Here is a 20,250-nt window from a genome sequence, read left to right on the forward strand (position 1 = left end):
ACCAATCGGATGGCCATGTAGGGTGGGGCGGCCCCCTCGCTTCCCCTTCCGCCTAGCGCGCTCGCTCGCCCTTTTGGTCAGCGCGCCCACCGTGCGGGTTCTGCGCCTGCGCGCGCTGCGGCGGCCGCTCCTGCGGGGCTGGCCTCGCGTGGGGGGGCGGGGGGCGGAGCTAGAGGAGGCAGTGCGCAGGCGCGTTGCGCGCAGAAGGACGGGGGAGGGATGCTGGGGACCCGGCTCGGGGTTTGTTTGGGCTGTTGGGGGTGCGCGCACAGCCCGGGAAAAGTGGGAAATGGCGGCGCCGAGCGCGGGCTTCCAGTACCCCCTCCAGCCAAAGGAGCAGATGGCCGCTGATAGGGGGCGCAGGTGAGTGGGGAGAGTCCGGGGGTCCTTAGTGGGTCCGAGGGGAGGAACGCAGATTTCTGGCGTGTGGTCCTGGCGCCTCGTCACCTCGGAGCCCCTGGAAGCAGCTATATCCGCGCTTCCAGCCAGGGAAGCAATGACCGAGGGGAGCGCAGGCGGGTGAATCTCTTCTGGGCCTTGTCCGCCTCGTGCACAGACTCCCCAGCCTCCATTACTTCCAACGCACGGGGCTCTGAACCAGAGGAGCTCTTTTCAGCCTCGCCAAATCTCGGCTTCTCTTAAATGATTCTTTATCTTTTCTGTTTCTTGGCTCCCTTTTTAGGAACTAAACTGCTCTCTTAAACACCTGTGAGACCTGCAGACCTCTGCCTGGTGTGCATTTGTTTTAGGTCAAATAAATCATGATCTGTATTGCATTGGGTGTAACGACCAGATTTTCAAAGCATTCCACAGAGGTGTTGGGATTTGAGTACTTTGAGACAAGGAGGTGAGTGTGCCTCGGTCTCTGCCCTAGGTAAATCCTTTCATGGCAGACCCAGAAGATTAACTGAGGGCTTTCGAACCAGACCTGCAGAAGGACACAGAATCAGGACTTTTAAGACTCGGCTTTGCGTCCGTTTTCTCCACTGCCTCCTCTCTTTCCAGATGTGTCTTAAAGTTCTAAGTGGTTGTGGTTACTTCTGAAAAGTCCATGTTTGAAACTGCCCAAGATATGGAAAGACTGGAAGGAGCAGGTGTGTGGAGAATGGATGGTGCTTCAAATTAAACCCTAATGAGTTACTGATGGAAAATTAAAGTCCAGAACTTTGGAGTTAAGAACCGAGTGTCGATTAGTGAATTGTGTGAATGAGAGGGAATGGGGAGAGACTTTGAGAGGGATTGTCAACGTTTAAGGGCAGACCAAAGATCCTGTGAAGGAAAATAGGGACCTAGTAGGGAGAGAGGGAAACTGGAGAGAATGGTGGCATGGAAACCGAGGGAGGATAAAGTTTCAAGGAGAAAATACTAGTAAATTAAGAGAAAAAAGTTGAGTAAACTGCCCCACCATTGGTATGTATCCTGAGGAAATACCCAGTATCCAGCTGCGATGTTATCTTGCGACTGACCTATTAACATTTATTTTTATCTGAGTTCATGCATGTCTGCTTTGGTGTGTGTTCCAAGGTGATTCTTTTTTTTTTTTTTTTAAGTATTTATATACTTATGGCCATGCTGATTCGTTGCTGCCTTGGGGCTTTCTCTAGTTGCTGGACTTGTCATTGTAGTACTCTCTCTTGTTGAGGAGCAGGGCTTTAGGGTGCGCTGACTTCAGTAGTTGTGGCTCCTGGGCTCTGAAGCACATGCAAAGTAGTTTTGGTATACAGGCTTAGTAGCTCTGCTGCACGTGGAATCTACCAGGACCAGGAATCGAACCGTGTTTCCTGCATTGGCAGGTGCCAAGGTGATTCTTAATGATTCTGATTTCTCTCTAGATTGTATTGTTGTAGCAGGTTTTTAATGAATATATGGGGTAATAGGAGTATTACGATAGAAACAAGAAGTTAAAGCGGAGTTTCAAACATCACTGCCTCAAACCCCAAAATCAATGAAAGTTGGCTAGCTGTAACCCTGGGCCCTGGAGAAGGAAATGGCAGCCCACTCCAGTATTCTTGCCTGGGAAATCCCATGGACAGAGGAGCCCAGCAGCTACAGTCGATGGGTCACAAAAGAGTTGGACACAATGACTAAACAACACAACTCTGGGAGTGTTTTACTGGCTGGTTCCTCTGCCTTTGGATTTCTTGTGCCTCAGAAGCTCTTCCAAAGCTGCTTTTCCCTCCTCCATTCTAGAATTAAACCATGGACATTCTACAAATGCATGGTATTTCACTGATTGTGAAATGTATGTCCCCCTCACTCCAGTACTCTTGCCTGGAAAATCCCATGGATGGATGGAGGAGCCTGGTAGGCTACAGTCCATGGGTCCCAAAGAGTTGGACACGACTGAGAGACTTCACTTCACTCACCCTCAACCCCCACACAAACACATTTTAACATCTTTGAAATCAGGATGCATTTTAAAATAGATTTTTACGTTGCAAACTGAAGCTGTTACCTTTCTTACTGCCATCAGATCCTCAGTGTTGTTATGTATTTGGAAACTGAGCAGGCTGGCAAGTGCATGGGTTCGCTAAGAGTCAGACACTACTGAGCGACTTCACTTTCACTTTTCACTTTCATGCATTGGAGAGGGAAATGGCATCCCACTCCAGTGTTCTTGCCTGGAGAATCCCAGGGATGGGGGAGCCTGGTGGGCTGCCGTCTATGGGGTCACACAGAGTTGGACACGACTGAAGTGACTTAGCAGCAGCAGGCATATAGATGGTATATATTGGAAATATGATTCTTTTAGTTCATCAACAGAAGCAGATCTCTTTCCAAATGCATAGCAAAATGAAGGAGTCCTTTAAGTGAAGGCATCCCTCATAAACTAAATTACCAAAATAATTTAGCCTTTACAGGGATTAACCCTATAAGTGATTTCAGGTTACGTTGATTGTTGCTGTCGTTGACATTTATCTGCTGTCACTGTCAGACTTTCTACTTAATGCAGTTCTTACAGGATTCTGGTCATTTCTGGTGTCATTTTGTCACAGGAGCTAACAGTTTTAAAAAACCATAGTTTTAGTTGGTAGAAGTGGGCTTCCTAGGTGGCGCTCGTGGTAAAGAACCTGCCTGCCAATGCAGGAGATGTAAGAGACATGGGTTCAATCCCTGGGTCGGGAAGATCCCCTGGAGGAGGGCACGGCAACCCACTGCAGTGTTATTGCGTAGAGACTCCCGTGGACAGAGGAGCTTGGCGGGGTACAGTCCTTAGGGTTACAAAGAGTCGGACACGACTGAAGCAGATAAGCACAGCACACAGGGCAATACAGGCTTGAGAAGGGGTGTGTGTGTGTGATTTATTTGTTGTTAAAGTTGTCTGTTGAGTTTTTGCCATTGTATTAAATTATTTTATTTCCCACAGAGCATTATTTTAAAGTCAGTCACTGTCAGCAACTTAGATAAGTAATGTGAAATGTTTTCTGAAGTACCCCTTAATTAAAACTGGTCTGTCAGGAGTATTCCTTATTGTGAAGATGTGTACTTGTGTGTGTGTGATTTTTGTCACGATAGACATTTGTTATTCTAGTTAGAACACAGAAGATGATCTCAGCTGAACGTTCTCTGTAAAGGATTGTATATCATTTGCTTATAATCAATGTGTTACTGCCTAATAACAATACTTCTGTGATTTTAAGCAGATTGAGTAAAGTATGTCTTAGTTATTGGAAGCCCTGTTCTTTATGTTTTTCCTACCAACGCCTCTTGCACCCCACTCCTCTGTGCCAGGTCTTGTATTGACGGCTTTTCTGTCCACCTTTTATCTGCAGGATGTTGAGAGGGTGTGGCATGCATCCTGACCATCAGGAAGCTCTCAAAAAGAACCGAGTGGTGTTGGCCAAAGAGCTGCTGCTGAGTGAACTGTTGGAACACCTCCTAGAGAAGGACATTATCACCTTGGAAATGAGAGAGCACATTCAGGTATTGAGGGAAAAGAGGAAAGCCAAGGAAATACATGGGTGGTCAGAGCAAGAACAGAGCATGGCACAGCATGGAAGCATGTCATGCTTCCCTAAGGCAGCGAAAGTGCATTTCTGCCCTCAAGCATTTGACAGAGCAGACAGAATCCACGAGTAACGGAAAGGAGTTCACACATCCATTTCTTTCTGTGAAAAGGAGTTCTTGAGACGGATGATGATGTTAGTGGGAAGCTCGCCTGGAGAAATAGGATTACAGTTGGGTGAGTAAAGGTGACGTCATGTTTTATCCTTGTAGGCCAAGACTGGCAGTTTCGGCCAGAACGTGGAACTCCTCAACTTGCTGCCCAAGAGAGGCCCCCAGGCCTTTGATGCCTTCTGTGTGGCCCTGAGGGAGACCAAGCAGAGTCACCTGGAGGAGCTGCTGCTCAGAACCCTGTCTGGTCTTCAGCCTGTAGTCCCGCCGGTATGGAGCCCTAGGCTGTGTGTGTTGAGAAAGGCTAGTTTGGTGGGAAGGGCATCTTTCAGACAGTGGGGATGGGTTGGGGTGGGGGACTAGGGTTCTGTGTTACTTGATCTGAACCAGCTCCCCTGAGCCTGGCTTGGTGGGTCCTGCTTTCTTACAGTTGAGCTGTGACTATGACCTGAGTCTCCCTTTCCCGGTGTGTGAGTCCTGTACCCGCCACAAGCGGCTCCACCTGTCTCCAGGTAAGAACTGATGATGTAAAATAGCACAACCCCATCTCCGCCCCAACCAGTCCCCTGTTGCAGATTGACTTCTGTTTCCTTGACTGGTATCTGACTTTGCCCAGTGTGATACCTATTTTTGTTTATAACTGGCACACTTTCCTCAGTGCATTTGTTAGGAACCAGCAGGACAGTTTAGGTGGGGTGTAGGTTGGACCTGTTTTCCTTCCATCACAGATGATTTTTTTAATGGTGATTGGCCCTTGGAGCAACAAGGGCCAAAGATTCCTTCACGTGATTGGTGTGTGTTTGTATACAGCTGAGTTACTTCACAGTGATAGCGTACTGATTAGAATAAGACTTTTATCAGATACCCCATACCCCATTCAGTCATTCTTTGGGTTGAGCACCTACTACTATAGGCAGGTCAAGTGCAGAGGATCCTGTAATGAGCAAAAGCAAACAGGATCTCTGTCTCTGTAGTGCTTACGAACCAGGGGAGTGAGCGAGACCAAAGGGTACCTGAAGTTATATGAAGATACTAAGATTGCCGAGTAGACTATAAGCTAGTTTTTCTGGTTTGTGTGCCACAGATGCAGTGGAGCACTCCCTAGACCACGGAGATGGTCCTCCCTGCCTTCAGGTGAAGCCCTGCACGCCTGAGTTTTATCAAACACACCACCACCTGGTGAGTCTTGGAAATGGCAAGAGGAAAGGCACTGGGAAATGAGATCCCCTTCCTCATCTGAACGTAGCTAGCTTGTGTGTACATCATTTCCTTCTTGCCTTGTTAGTCCTAAAAGCATTGCCTGTTGACTGTCTTTTGTGGGCATTTCTATATTTTGACCTGGTGGGACTATGAAGAAGAGTGTGACGTCTTAATTTTCTTGAAATGTCTCATTTTGGAAGGGGAGGCATAGTTTCTGTCCTCACGAGGCTGACGGTCTCATCGGGTGCCCCTCCCCAGGCCTACCGGTTGCAGTCTCGGCCCCGCGGCCTGGCACTGGTGCTGAGCAACGTACACTTCACTGGAGAGAAAGACCTGGAGTTCCGCTCTGGAGGGGATGTGGACCACAGCACTCTCGTCACCCTCTTCAAGCTCTTGGGCTACAAAGTTCACGTTCTTCTTGACCAGACCGCTCAGGTAGGTACCTGAGGTGTAGGGCATGCTGTGCATCAGAGAGCTGGTGACACGTCGGGGCCAGACATGTCCGTGCTTCTATGCCAGGCGGGCTGGGCTTTACTAGAGTTATTCTCTCTCCCTACTTTTTACTTATTGTATTGTGTCTCCTACCTTGCAGTCTAGTTTTTAAAAAAAGAAAACAGGGACTTCCCTGGTGGCCCAGTGGTAAAGAGTCCGCCTGCCAATGCAGGAGACATGAGTCCGATCCCTCATCTGGGAAGATCCCATGTGTCTCAGAGCAACTAAGCCCATGCACCACAACTTCAGAGCCTGTGCTCTAGAGCCTGGGAGCCACAGCCACTGAGCCCGAGGGCCCTGGAGCCTGTGTTTCACAACAAAAGAGTAGCCCCCCGCTCTCCTAAATTAGAGAAAAGCCCTCCCAGGAAGACCCAGCACAGCCAAAATAAATACCTGAAGTTTTAAAAGGAGAGAGAGAAAGATCTGGGGCCAGCCGGCTGCTGCAGTGTTGACCTCCCAGGGTGGCTGTGCTCCCAGAGTAAGAATGGTCCAGGATCGGGTTCTCCCAGCTAAGCAACTTGTTTCCCAAGCACTCAGGAGGTGAGGAGACACCAATATGCACCCAGCCAACCAAGGAAAGGTACATATAAGTCAGGAGTACACAGGACAGTGACTTCTTGATTGATACTGCTGCTTAGGGTTCCAGCTATTGTTCTCACGATGACGTTGGCCGGTAAAAGTTTGCTAGAATTGTGCTTGTAAAATACTGTTTTGTTGCTCTTTCATGAATTAACATGACCTGTTATAAGTTGTGTGACCACAAGACAGATCTTCGGGTAGATAACTTTTGAACTAGATTCCTGCAGGTCATCAGCATTTTTGTGATCAGTTAGTCTCCGTTAGCCTCAATTATTGGCTGTACCACTGACTTTTTTACCTTTAGGGAGTTCTGTTTTGAAACTGAAAATAGTCCACTGGTAAATCGATACTAATTCTTCCATTTGATTCCAGGAAAACAGTACTCTCCTAAACTTGGGAATATCCATGGTAAAATTAAGGTTGCTAGGAGATTGTCTTTGATCTGTTGAGGTAGGGTAGTCCCTGTCTGTCTTCAGCGTTGTCTGTGGATTTCATTTCTGTTTCTCAGTTGTCTTACTTCTATGAAATAGATTATGTATCTGCTGAACTTCGGGTGAGGCCAATTTCAGTGGTTTATAGCTGAATGTTGTCCTTTACATGCTGTTGCCAGCTTCTCAGTGATAGCAGCTCCTGCAAAGGAGTAAACTCACCCTTGCTTCAAAGCCATGGCTAGAACAGGTTCTTTGATCATCAGGTACTTTCCTGAGAGTCTCCTGGGCTTGGAGTAAGGGTGGGACAACAGGAATTCTTTCAGAGGGAGTCCTATCAGAAGGTCATTTAACAAAATGAATGCTGTTTACATTTCTTCAGTGGCTTTGGTCTAATCATTCCTTTTACTAGGGATTTACTCTTTGTTTTCCAAATTTTATGCAGCTGATAAAGGATTTTATGTGCCTGATAGTTAAAAGATACATCCCTAATCACCATGTCAGCTGTGGGCTCCTGCTTCTTGGTGACATGATGGGCCTATGAGCCCACTTCACAGATCTCATTCCCTGATACAGATTCAAGGACCTGTTGGGTTCTGATTCTCTGATTACAATGTTCCATGACTTGAATTGCAGCAGAGTTCAATTTTGAGCCCCTTATAATGGGGAACTATGTGAACTGCCAGAGATTCCCTGATAGCTCAGTAGGTGAAGAATCTGCCTTTAGTGTAGGACCTTGGTTCAATTCCTGGGTCAGGAAGATCCCCTGGAGAAGGGATAGGCTACCCACTCCAGTATTCTCGGGCTTCCCTGTGGCTTAGATGGTAAAGAATCCGCCTGCAATGCGGGTGACCTGGGTTTGATCCCTGGGTTAGAAAGATCCCCTGGAGAAGGGAAAGGCTACCCACTCCAGTATTCTGGCCTGGAGAATTCCATGGACTATATATATATAGCCCATGGGGTCCAAAGAACTGGACACGACTGAGCGACTTTCACCCTAAATTTTGAGACCCTTATAATGGGGAACTATGTGAGCTCTCAGAGATTTTTTAAAATGTGAACCTTGAATTCAAGGCACCTCAGTTAGATGAGAGTCTTGATTTCAGTTAAAAAAAAAAAAAGCACGTCCCCTAATGTTCCTGAGACAAGAAAAGATTAGAGACAGTGTCTTCTGCAGTAGTGAAGAGGAAGAAACTACCACCTGGGTAGATGTGGTCAGGAGGTTGTGAGATTTCAGCTGTCCTTGGAGGGTGGAAGCTGCTGAGGAGAGAGGAGGGGTGAAGGGGTCCTACACAGGGGGCACAGCATACTGGTTAGAGCTGTGTGTGATGTTCAGGACCTGGTGGTGAACCAAGTGTCTGGGGCCCAGGAGTGCCAAAAACAAGATTGGAGATCAAGGGACCAGAATGCCCAGGGCCTTGAACGTCTTCCCAAAGGAACTGGACTTCCTTGTGCTGACACTCCAACGTCATTAGTAGTTTTTGAATAGAAAGGTGATGCATTCACAGTGATGATTCAGAAAGATTAATATGACACCATTGTAAAGAATGAGGTAGAGGGCTTCCCTGGCAGTCCAGTGGTTAAGACTTCATGCTTCCAACGCACGGGGTGCAGGTTCGATCCCTGGCTGGGGAGCTGAGACCCCACATGCTATGATGAGATGGCAGGCGTTCTGAACAGGATAGCGGACCAAAAGGAAAGGAACACACGTGAAAAACAGTGTAATGGCATGGTTGTGCCGCCAGTGCCTTGTGACTGAAGGAGGAGGAAAACGGAAGGAGTTGAGAGCCTCTGAGGACGTCAGGACCAAAGACGTGAATTTGGGAGCTACTTGTGTAGGAAAAAGACTTAAGTAATGAGAGCCTATGATCTTCGAGAAGGAGCCAAAGGGCTAGGATTGAACCTTGAGGGTATCGCCCTCCCCACGTATCTGGGCCTCAGCAGCTCTGGAGGTGCAGAACGGGACAGTTGCAGGGCCAGTTTCTGACAGTGGCCAGGCAGGCTTGCAGGCACGGTTGAAACCAGATGATGGCAGTGGGTGTGACCTCTTCCTGATCGAATGTCCTCAGCAGGCCAGAGACAGAACCAAGAAAATTTAGATCCTCTTTTTCTCCCCGTATTATCCTTTTTTTTTGCTTTAGAGATAATGTCACTTAAAAATCTGAGATGGTGTAATCTTAAATTGTCTTATGCTGATGGTGCTGACAAGCATGCTGGTATCTTCCCTGCCCATGGAGGTGTTCAGTGCTTCCGTTCTTCATCAGAGTCTGTTCTCGTTGCTTCCACCTCATGAGGTTACTAGTTCTAGAATTATAGTTTATTGTATGTTAGGCAATGAGATACCCTTTAAAGTGGCAGATTTCTTTTCGCCAGGTATTGGTTTATAGCTTGCATTTGGTCACAGATGGCTTTGAGAGTGTAGTGACAAGCGCTATGGGTCATCTCTGGAAAATGCAGCTGCCCATAGAATTTTGTGTGTAGTTTCAGGGAGTTCACAGGTTATTTATTCCCTTCTTCTGTGTCCCCCAGCCAAAAACACATACAAGTGTGAAGAACCCTGCTATTTATAGAAGCACTGTAATTTTATCAAAAATAGATCTCAAGATCCTATTTTAAGCTATGCTGCTTTCAGAAAAATTCCCCCAAATGACTAACCCCCATTTATTCAGTGGTTTAGTCTTTTTAAATTCAGTTACAGAGCCTGTCTATTCTTACTTTGGACTTTGTTGTCTTCTGTTTACTGATAAAATAACCTCAGTTAAGTTCGAAATGCTCCTGAGTGCCAAACCTATACTTCTATTCCCTTGGAGCAAAATTAGCTTCCACTGTTAGGTGTTAAATTCTGTTATAGTCAACTCCAGAGGAGCAGTCATAACTTACATGTGTTCTCTGGAGATTATATATTATTGAATGAATTTTGGATATCTTTTATTACCTTAAGATCTCCAGAATTATGGTTGGGTTCTGTTTGCTCAGAAAGTATACATGCTCTTTCAACACAGCCAGTTTCTCCATTTCCAGTGAAACTGTAGACTTTCAAGTCTTTTATGAAATCTCAGTTATCTGCAAACAGATATGTTCCAAACAGCAGATAAGTTCTCACGTTAGTACATCAGACTCACATGGAGGGCTTGTGGAGGCTCAGCTTGCCGGGAGCAAAGACTGTATTTCCTGCAGATTCCCGGGTGAGGCTGATGCTGCTCTTTGAGAGGTCACACTTGGAGAGCTCCTGCAGTCTGTTAATACAAGTAGGACCTGGGTATGGTGCTGTTCGATACACGTGTTCTGAAACTGCTCTGCTTTATAGCGCATTCTTCATTATATTTTGGTCAAATTCATGGCAAAATGAACTCATTTTCTCCCTGCTCACCTCAGAGACAATCTAGACATTTTGAGTTGTAGAGGGAGACATAATTTTAACGATTTGTATCACATTGGTATAATTATGCTATTAGATGTATTATAACTTTACATTGTATAGAGCAAATGCTTAAGGTGGAGTGTTACTCATATATGGCAGTCTAGTGCAAGATCAAAAAGATTCTTAAGCTGGACTACAGCGTTTCTTTGGAAAAATAATATGGCACAGTATGAAGGCAGATCTTTGCAGTATGTGCCAGGCGTAGTGATAAGCCCTTTCTATGCAATATTTCAGGGCTTCCCTGGTGGCTCAGTGGTAAAGAACTCACCTGCCAATGCAGGAAACGTGGGTTCCATCCCTAGGTTGGGAGGATCCCCTGGAGAAGGAAATGCCAACCCATTCTAGTGTTCTTGCCTGAGAAATGCCATGGACTGAGGAGCGTGGTGGGTTACAGTCCTTGGGATCACAGAAGAGTTGGACGTGACTTAGCCACTAAACAACAGCAGCAATGCAGTGTTTCATTTAATCTTTACAAACTCGGAGAAAATTTACTCTTAATTGTCTTCTTACAAAGTGGATATTAGAACCTGTTCTAATTTATGAACCCAGGGGTTAAACCTAGGTCTCTCTGATCCACTGGCTCATGTAGGTAGTCAGGACCCTGTCCAGAGTCCTCCATAGAGTGTGTTCTTCTGTGAGCAAAAGCATTTTTGTACAGACATCATCATCATCTCTGGGAACTTCATTTCTGAGACAGAAAACAGCATGGAAGTACTGCTGTTCTCTGCTGTCATGATCCTGTGAGCCCGTGATCACAGAACAGTTCTTAACGGCTGTTACTGTCTTGTAAGTGTGTTACTTACTCATTCACAGTTTACCTGGCAGTCCCCTTTGTGCCATTAACATACAAGGGCACATGCGCTGAAGCAAGAGCTGGTTGATGCCTGAAGAGTGGGTAAAGTTAACTAGCATCTGCATGATTAGCTTCATTAATAACTTGGCTTCACTCCAGGAGTTCTTCACATGAGCTTATAATGAGCCTGTGAATCATTATATTCAGTGTTTTGTCTAAGTGAGTGAGTGTTAGTTGCTCAGTCGTGCCCAACTCTTTGCAACCCAATGGACTGCAGCCATGACTGCAGCCTACAAGGCTACTCTGGATACTGGAGTGGGTTGCCATTTCCTTTTCCAGCGGATCTTCCCGACCCAGGGATTGAACCCGGGTCTCCTGCACTGCAGGCAGATTCTTTACCAACTGAGCTAAAGTCATGTAGTTTTCTTGTGTTTACTTAGCTTCTGACTTGGTAGAGAACGCGTTTGATTTTCTAATAGCCTAGGGCTTCAGACACCAAAAGGAAGCTTGTATAGGTGCTGACTCTAGTGAGCAACCCTGAAAGGCATCTTTCTCCTAGGAAATGCAAGAGAAACTGCAGAATTTTGCCCAGCTCCCGGTTCACCGAGTCACTGACTCCTGCATAGTGGCGCTCCTCTCCCACGGCGTGGAGGGCGGCGTCTACGGCGTGGACGGCAAACTGCTCCAGGTGCGTGCCGGTCTGTGGCCGCGGCTGCTGAGCCTGGGCCACGCCACCTCCTGCTGCCCGTCTCTCCAGGGACGGCCGCTGTTTATGTCTACAGGACTCGGGTCCCACTGACCACCAACCTCCTCTTCTCCCTTATTTCTCTCCAACAGCTACAAGAGGTTTTTCGGCTCTTTGACAATGCCAACTGCCCAAGCCTACAGAACAAACCGAAAATGTTCTTCATCCAGGCCTGCCGTGGAGGTGAGTGCCCCGGCGGACCGGCCCCTGGGTATGGCCCCCGGGCAGCCTCCACCCGCTCTCACTTTCCTGTTTGCTCCTCTCAGGTGCTAGCGGATCCCTTGGGCACCTCCTTCTGTTCACTGCTGCCACCGCCTCTCTTGCTCTGTAAGTGTCTCCCGACGCATGGGGTGTGCTGGGACTCGGGCCGCCCCTGGCTCTCAGGTGGTCAGCTCTCTGCGTGCCACCGCGTCCGCCCCCAGGACGCTCTCGGCCAGTGCCTTCGCCTTCTTTGCTGAGGACGCTTCCTTTTTTCCTGTGCTTATTAACCCTGGTGCACTTTTCTCATCGCTCTTTCTGGTTCAGGGTCTGCCAGCTGCCTCTGCTTCCTCACCCTCTCACTTGGTCCTCTTCCTCTTTTTCTTTCTCCACCTCTCCTCCCCCTTTCTCCTCCTCCTCTTCTCCCCCACACCCCATTCTCGCCTCCTCTCCTCTCCGGGCCCCTCCTGTGTCGTGCGGGAGAGCAGTGTGGAGGCCCCGCGTCACCTTTGGCTCCTGCTCTTCGCGAGCTCCTCCATCCCTCTTGCATGCACTCTCTTTTCATCCCTTGACAAGCCAGGACTCCCTGATTATGCTCAGAAGACATGCGGGTGTGCGTCTCATTTCAGAGGAAAAGAGTGGTGATTGAAAGCTCTAAATGTGGAGTCAGATTCTGCCTCTGCTACTGACTAGTCATGTGAAGTTATAGAGCGGTTACTCCATGTCCCTTCACCTTAGTTTCCTCCGTATAAAATGTAGGTAATCACACGTCCTAAGGTCGTGTTGTTGTGATGGTTAAGTGAAGTGGTTCACATGAAAGTGGTTCGTATTAGGTCAGTGCCTGGCTCATGGTAAATCCACAGAATACCAGCTCTGACTGTTATAACATGGTCTGTTCCCTTAAGAGACTTACAGTTTGATTTAAAGGTCCTTTTGTCCAAAGATTCAAATAATATATTTTTTTATATGGGTATAGCAGAGAATCATGGAGAAGGAAATGGCAACCCACTCCAGTATCCTTGCCTGGAGAATCCCATGGACAGAGGAGCCTGGAAGGCTACAGTCCATGGGGTTGCAAAGAGTCGGACATGACTCAGCAACTAACACATAGTAGAGAGAGGTAAATAATCCATCTGCAATGCAGGAGCCACAGGAGACACAAGTTCGGTCCCTGGGTGGGGAAGATCCCCTGGAGGAGGGCATAGCAACTCACTCCAGTATTCTTGCCAGGAGAATCCCATGGACAGAGGAGCCTGGTGGGTACAGACCATAGGATCACAAAGAATCAGACACAACTGAAGTGACCTAGCACGCACGCATAGCAGAGAGCAGCAGTGGAACAGCAGTTAGGGCCTTTCAGGGAAAGAGGAGGAGTGCAGTGTGACAAGCACACCAAGATCAAAAGGACACCCCTTCCCCTGCCCCACAGTGGGCTGAGCCACAGGTATGCCTGGTTCTCCATCTGCGTCAGTCACGTGTAGTGAGATGTGGCTGACCACATGAGACAGATCCTAGTGATCATAAACCTGTAGTCACAGCTGAGATTTTGGGCTTTCACAGAAGATAATAGTACAGAGCTATTGGGAGCACAAATAAGAAACAATTGGATAATTTTTTTTTTAGGATAATTACAGGGAGCAGTGCTGAGAAAAAGAGTATGTGTGAGCAGGAACTTCCTCCTTTTATGTCCCTGCTGTATCCACAGGCCCAGGGCACTGCCTGACACTTAGTAGCACATCATAAATATTGGCTTCAATAGATAGAAATTCAGTTCAGTTCAGTTACTCAGTCGTGTCTGACTCTCTGCGGCCCCATGGACTGCAGCACGCCAGGCCTCCCTGTCCATCACCAACTCCTAGAGCTTGCTCAAACTCAAGTCCATCAAGTTGGTGATGCCATCGAACCATCTCATCCTCTGTTATCCCCTTCTCTTCCTGCCCTCAATCTCTCCCAGCATCAGGGTCTTTTCAGATGAGTCAGCTCTTTGCATTAGGTGGCCAAAGTATTGGAGTTTCAACTTCAGCATCAGTCCCTCCAATGAACATCCAGGACTGATCTCCTTTAGGATGGACTGGTTGGATCTTCTTGTAGTCCAAGGGACTCTCAAGAATCTTCTTCAACACCACAGTTCAAAAGCATCAATTCCTCAGCACTCAGCTTTCTTTATAGTCCAACTCTCACATCCATACATGACCACTGGAAAAACCATAGCCTTGAGTAGATGGACCTTTGTTGGCAAAGTAACGTCTCTGCTTTGTAATATGCTGTCTAGGATGGAAATTAGCCTGCCTAAAAAGTGGAGCAATAATACAGAAAACAGATACAGGGATGTGAGAAAAGAGCCATTTATTGATCAATAGATTTGAGACACAAAGGCGGGAGAGGCGTCTCCTTTCTCTTGAGGGACGCATGCAGCTTGGCCTGTTTCCTGTAGGAGGCATCACTGGCAAAGTGAAGTAACATGTTCACAATCATTTTCTCCTGAGTTCAGAGATTATATACAAATACCAGACCTGGGTAGGGAAATAGCGCCCTCCTGGGCTAAGCTGAATCTTTTCTCTAAAATCAAATCCTCCAAGGGATGACCAGTAAGCCGGCTGTTCCTTTAAAAGTCTGAGCTCACCTGTCTTCTGCTGTACTCAGTTAACATAACTGATGCCTCGAAAAAGGACCCTGCACTGGTTGACTGGCTCCTAAACTGGAGTGTAAGCTCCATGACGATGGGGACTTTCTCTTCACTGTATCCCTTGGGCTTAAAACAAAAACAGTGCCTGGCACATGGCAGTTGCACAGTAAATTTTTGTCAGATCAGTGAATCTTGGTCATTTTCTGCACAGACCTTCAAGTTTCGCTCCCCTTTAAGGCTTTCTCAGGTGTTACTTGGAGCAGGAGATGTGAAGAAAAAGAAAGCTTACACACTGTTACCTCTGGCTTGACAAGCTGTCCTACCACTCCCAAGCAACAGCGTCAGAAGGAACATGTCTGGGGCTAGATAAGGCCCGGGTCAGAAGGCTGGGTGTGTGCTCAGGGGATGTTGAGGATCTACTGCTAATAATTTAATAATATAATAGTGTCCTTTTTACATTGTTAAAACAGTTGATTATCCAGATTTTAAGTGTCTCTTAAATTTTGCGTGCCAGCTACAATTTGGCTTATGAAATTAATAAATAATAAGTGGTTTAAAAATATCAAAAACACCATGGAAACAGCTGATCATGCTTAGTTTTATAATGTGTTTATCAAAAACATAGACATTGTGGTTGTGGTTTTCATACAGCATACTTGTAGTAATTATATTTTTGGTTTATTAACTGGTTTCTCTTTTTTATGTAGTATAACTGTATCAGTATTTTATCGTGTATTACAGTAAGGAGCACTTTGACTTCCAGGTATACTGATAATCGGACGAGTGAATCGTGGACGCAGATGGCTTTTCGTTCTGTTTACAAGGAGTGTTTGATTGAGCACTTTGCCTGTCTTACACAGAGTGGACAAAGCTCAGACCACATATACGTGCGTGTGCGTGGGCACGTATCTCTGCCTGATCGGTGCACACTGGCAGAGGAGCGGGAGTAATGGTGTTTGTTTTCCTTTTTTTTAATTAATTCATCAGCCACAGGTTGGAGGCAACAGCTGGAAATGGCTCTTCCCGTCCCAGTTGCAGGGAACTTGGGCTTGCCTGTGACAAGCCCAAGAGAGGTGGGAGGAAATAACGTCTTTGTCCACTCTTATTTGCTTTTCTACAGATGAAACAGATCGTGGGGTCGACCTGCAAGACGGGAAGAACCATGACCGATCCCCCAAATGCGAGGAGAGCGATGCCAGCAGAGAGGAGCTGCTGAAGATGCGGCTGCCCACCCGCTCAGACATGATTTGTGGCTACGCCTGCCTCAGAGGTATTGTGTGTCCCGAGGAGTGATTCCAGAGGTGGCAGGCTCTGTCACTCAGGGCTCTGACCAGGGCGGGTGTTGGGGAGGTCCGTCCGCTGGGGAGGGTGCCCATGGCCTTCAGTCGGCGCCCGCTGCTGCTCTGGTTGCAGGGACCGCTGCCATGCGCAACACCAAGCGGGGCTCCTGGTACGTGGAGGCCCTCACCCAGGTGTTCTCCGAGAGGGCCTGTGACATGCACGTGGCCGACATGCTGGTGAAGGTGAGCGGGCTCTGCCCGGCCGCGCATTGTTCCACCCTCCTGCCCCCTTGCACTGGTTTTCAGTCTTCCACCACCCTTCCACTTGTGCTGGGATTCTGAAAACACCCAATTCTCAGACCCTGGCCCCTGGGTTTCTGCCTTGGCAGGTGAACGCGCTCATCAAGGAGCGAGAAGGCTACGCCCCAGGCACGGAGTTCCACCGCTGCAAGGAGATGTCCGAGTACTGTAGCACCCTGTGCCGCCACCTCTACCTCTTCCCGGGCCACCCCCCCACGTGATGCCAGCCCCCCACCCCCTGCATCCCACCTCGTCACCGGGCCACGTGGAGGCCGCTGGGCCTCAGGAGGCGAGGTAGAGCCTCTCTCTCCAGGATGCGCAGCTTCTGTGCCTCCCCTCAGGGATTGGGACTCCCCCAGGCTCCTTTCTCACGCCCACCGTCTCCACTGGTGACCTGGGACCACCAGCTCCTCCTGTGCACACCTCTCCTGGAGAGCCGGCTCTGGCTGGACTCGTTGCCAGGAGCGTGTGGCCTCCGTTGAGGGACCTGGCGAATGACACTGTGCACGCAGTATCTTGTGGGTTTCCTCGATGATTGTGTTCAGCTCCTGCCCCCAGCACTCTTGGAGGAAGCACCCTGGTAATTGCTTTTGTTCCAGGAGCTGAGATGTCCCAGAGGTCACACCTCCCGTCTCTCCTTTCATGTCCCGGCCCCATTTGTCCCAAAGTGGGAGTTTCAGTTCAATGCAGACAGTTTTCATTTGATTTCAAAAGGCCAAGCACCCTCTGCTACTGTGGGCGGGCCCGGACCTGTGCGTTTGTCCCCTTCGATTCCAGAGGGTCTCCCCCGGGAAGGACTGTCTTCTCAGCTCAGCTCTTGGCTCCTTGGGGCTCTGGGAATTCCGCCTTTCAGCAGAGGTCAGAATTTGGATGCCTTGTGTCTGTTAACTTGTTGATCTTTGCCCATGGAAGCTTCCAAGATCTTTTCATGGGTTGTGGGTGCCCTGAGCTTTGTTCCTGAAGTGAGCCTTGCAGGGAGTGTCAGCAGAGGAGATAAGGGTGCTGTGCTTGCCCATGCTTGGCAGTCTGCCACCTTATCCTCGTGTTCCTTCCCGTGAAGTGCCCCTCCTAGAAAAGCTTCCTGGCTGTTATCTTTCTGCTTCCTGTTTCTCCCCTCTTTACCTTTGTCTCATTCTGTTTACGGCAGCCACGAAATCGTCTAAAATACAGCTTAATTGGATCGTTTGGCTGCTTGAGGATGTAGTATAGTACTTTGTTCCGGCTTTCTTCTTCTGTATTAAATCCTCTCTGGATTTTATGTGTTATTTCCCCTTCCCATTGTGACTGTCCATTTCAGGGAGGTCAGTGCTCTATATATGTTATTTATTTACCATAGAAGCCACCTTTATATGCACTTACATGAAGCCTTCTATTCTTAAAGGCCTTTTTTGCCGTACGACAATCTAATCTCTGTATGACAGATTTGTTTTTAAGTATAAATCTGATCCTCTCGCTCCCCTGCTTGGAACCCTTTGGTTTCCTGTCACACCTCTAATCAAATCCAGACTCCTTCCATTGGCCTGTAGGGCCTCATAAGTGCTGATTTCCCTGTGAGCGACAGCTCAATGGTGTCCTGGGTTTCTCAAACATTCTGAGGTCTTTCCTGGCCTAGACCATCAGGTACTGTTCCTGGGTCCGCTGAGTCCTACCCCTCGCCACTCTTGGCCCTGGTGGCTTCTTTATCCTTCAAATCAGAGCTCAAAGGCCACCTTTTTGTGGAGGCCTTCCCAAGCCATTCTATTAAAAATAGAGTGTTGTTTTTAACTTTATTTCTGTCTTCTGTTTAATCTCCTCATTGCACTTATCACACTGTATAATCATTCATTATATGCGTGCGTGCTTCACGTGTTCATTCGCATCTCCCCTTTAAACTCCATGAGGGTGGAAACCCTGTCTCTCTCGTTCACTAATACGGACCCAGTGCCTGGCACGTCATAGGTCTTCAGTAAATGTTTGCTGAAGAAAGGAAGCAACCCTAGCCAGAATCCTACCCTTTGACGAAATCTCCCTTTTGGTAAAAATGCCCAGTTTAGTGTGTGTACTCTGTGTCCTCACACGTGTTTTGTTTCATCCACTGGTATTATTAGCTCCTGAGGGCGGAAGTCACGTGCAGGGCGACTTCCTCTGTGTCTCCCGTGGTGCCGGGCGCAGTGCCCAGGCTCTGGTAGTTCAGGTGCTCAGTAAACACTCGTTCTGTGAGCCGGGGGCTTGGAGACTTGTTGCCAAGTCCTGCCCTTGGCTCAGTGTCATCTGGAAGTACTTAGGTGATAGAACCTTTCCAGTTCCCACTGCCAGGATTTTGTATTGCCATCTGGTGCCAAATAAATGCTCATATTTATTACCGATGTGTGCCTGATGTCTGTAGAGAAATCGTGTTGGGAAGCCCACTTATTTCCTTGACTTCTTAGAGCTGCTTTTTCCCACCGCCTCACAGGGCACACCCAGAGTGGGACACATCTTGTTTGGCTGCAAGGTCTTTTTAATGCCACCAGGTCCGCATTTGGGACGGGCCCACCTCCATTGTGGCCACAGGCAGCGGCCCCAAACACAGCTACCCGCACTGGGGTTCCTCATGGTCACAAGAGATGGAAGAGTCAAGTAGCGTCGGTCCTGGATTATTTAGATGACAAGAGGGAGGCTAGAGAAACACATTGAGTTGGAATGGGAGGAGATGCCAAGGATCGTAGAGTTCCCCATCTCGCAAGGTCCAATTTGGATTGAAGGTTTTCCTGGCTGGGTGTAGATGGTAAGAGAATCCTCGGGCAGTGGACTGTGTAACCTGGGGAATCCTCGGGTGCGATATGTCTGCACCTGGAGAGGCAGGTGTACATGTGCAAGTGGGCTACAGAGGGTTAGAGAGGGGAAGTTCTGTAGGAGCTTTGTGGTGGGATAGCTGATGAGGACCCTGGGGGAGGGAAGCTTGTCTATGAACCTAGAGGAGGAAGAGCAAAGAGGGATGAAGTTGAGCTGAAGCATCACCGGGTGGAAAGAGGAACTGGCTGAAGAACTGAGGGCAAAGGCTGTAGGAGCAGGCTGGCCCCGGGTACCTCTGGAGGGAGGCCCTGGAGCAGTGAGTGGGAGGACAGCCTGTGGGAGCTGGGTGTGTTCAGGGCTTACAGAGCAGCATCTGCTGAGCTGGGCTCCCTGTCCTCCCCGCCCCGCCCTTGGATAAGGGCGTCAGGTTGAATTTCACAGCTCCGTGTCCTCTGCCAGGGGATTCTCTTCTAAAATTATCCCCGTTCTAGAACTGGGGGCGGTTCTTTGCTGCCCTCCCCCCATCCCATCTCCCGTGATAACGAAGAGAATAACAGGAAGAAATGGAGCAAGTGGGATATTCCGGTAGAAGGAGAAAGTGGTCTGAGGCAAAGATGTTAATAACAGCTCCAGCTGCCTGAACACAGTGCGTCTCCCAGGCCCTATGCTTGCAGCTTTACACCATCCTCCCACAAGTCAGGAGGGTGTAATCACCCTGGTTCTTCAGAAGAGGAAAATGAGGCTCAGAAACTTCAATTTATACAGAAGAAAAAGCTGTAGCTTTAAGGACACAGACTCCAGAATTAAATAGATTTTGAATACTGGCTTGTCCTTTTAAGGTATCAGAGACCTTGGCTAAGGTGCCTAACCTCACCCTTACTTAAACACGGGTAAATCGTTGCTGCCTTAAAAGAAGGAAGGATGCTACCTTCTGAGGATGAAGCGGGAGGATGCGTGGTGGATCACTTAGGGTTAACTCATTACAGATGCTGTTACCATCTCTGAGCGTCAACTTCAGTTTAATGACACAAGTTAACATTTGGCGCTCACTTTGGGGCTGCTGCTGCTACTGCTGCTGCTAAGTCGCTTCAGTCGTGTCCGACTCTGTGTGACCCCATAGATGGCAGCCCACCAGGCTCCCCTATCCCTAGGATTCTCCAGGCAAGAACAATGGAGTGGGTTGCCATTTCCTTCTCCAATGCATGAAAGTGAAAAGTGAAAGTGAAGTCGCTCAGTCATGTCCGACTCTTAGCGACCCCATGGACTGCAGCCTACCAGGCTCCTCCATCCATGGGATTTTCCAGGCAAGAGTACTGGA

The 20,250-nt window shown here is 48.3% G+C and overlaps 1 protein-coding gene across 3 annotated transcripts; it reads left to right on the forward strand.

The window, feature by feature from the left end:
• The first annotated feature begins 194 nt into the window (after positions 1 to 194).
• Positions 195 to 18,523, forward strand: CASP2 (caspase 2). 3 transcript variants are annotated; one of them, XM_019959223.2, is made up of 11 exons: positions 195 to 363; positions 3,774 to 3,924; positions 4,219 to 4,386; positions 4,547 to 4,628; positions 5,201 to 5,295; positions 5,575 to 5,751; positions 11,589 to 11,717; positions 11,867 to 11,957; positions 15,719 to 15,868; positions 16,012 to 16,121; positions 16,268 to 18,523. In XM_019959223.2, exons 1-11 carry the CDS (start codon positions 290 to 292, stop codon positions 16,397 to 16,399), a joined length of 1,359 nt encoding a protein of 452 aa, XP_019814782.1. In that variant the 5' UTR covers positions 195 to 289; the 3' UTR covers positions 16,400 to 18,523. The 3 variants fall into 3 exon arrangements, with proteins under 3 accessions (XP_019814782.1, XP_070644406.1, XP_019814783.1); XM_070788305.1 differs by lacking the exon at positions 16,012 to 16,121; XM_019959224.2 differs by lacking the exons at positions 15,719 to 15,868; positions 16,012 to 16,121; positions 16,268 to 18,523 and adding an exon at positions 12,041 to 12,105.
• The last annotated feature ends 1,727 nt before the right edge of the window (positions 18,524 to 20,250 follow it).

Source organism: Bos indicus, chromosome 4 (genome assembly GCF_029378745.1).
Source record: "Bos indicus isolate NIAB-ARS_2022 breed Sahiwal x Tharparkar chromosome 4, NIAB-ARS_B.indTharparkar_mat_pri_1.0, whole genome shotgun sequence".
Taxonomy (NCBI): domain Eukaryota; kingdom Metazoa; phylum Chordata; class Mammalia; order Artiodactyla; family Bovidae; genus Bos; species Bos indicus.

Excerpts from the sequence above, each read along its gene's own strand:
- CASP2 (XM_019959223.2), top strand. The coding sequence starts at position 290 with ATGGCGGCGCCGAGCGCGGGCTTCCAGTACCCCCTCCAGCCAAAGGAG. Across the intron at positions 11,718-11,866 it reads TGGACGGCAAACTGCTCCAG|CTACAAGAGGTTTTTCGGCT; the intron begins GTGCGTGCCGGT and ends TCTCTCCAACAG. Across the intron at positions 16,122-16,267 it reads TGGCCGACATGCTGGTGAAG|GTGAACGCGCTCATCAAGGA; the intron begins GTGAGCGGGCTC and ends CTGCCTTGGCAG.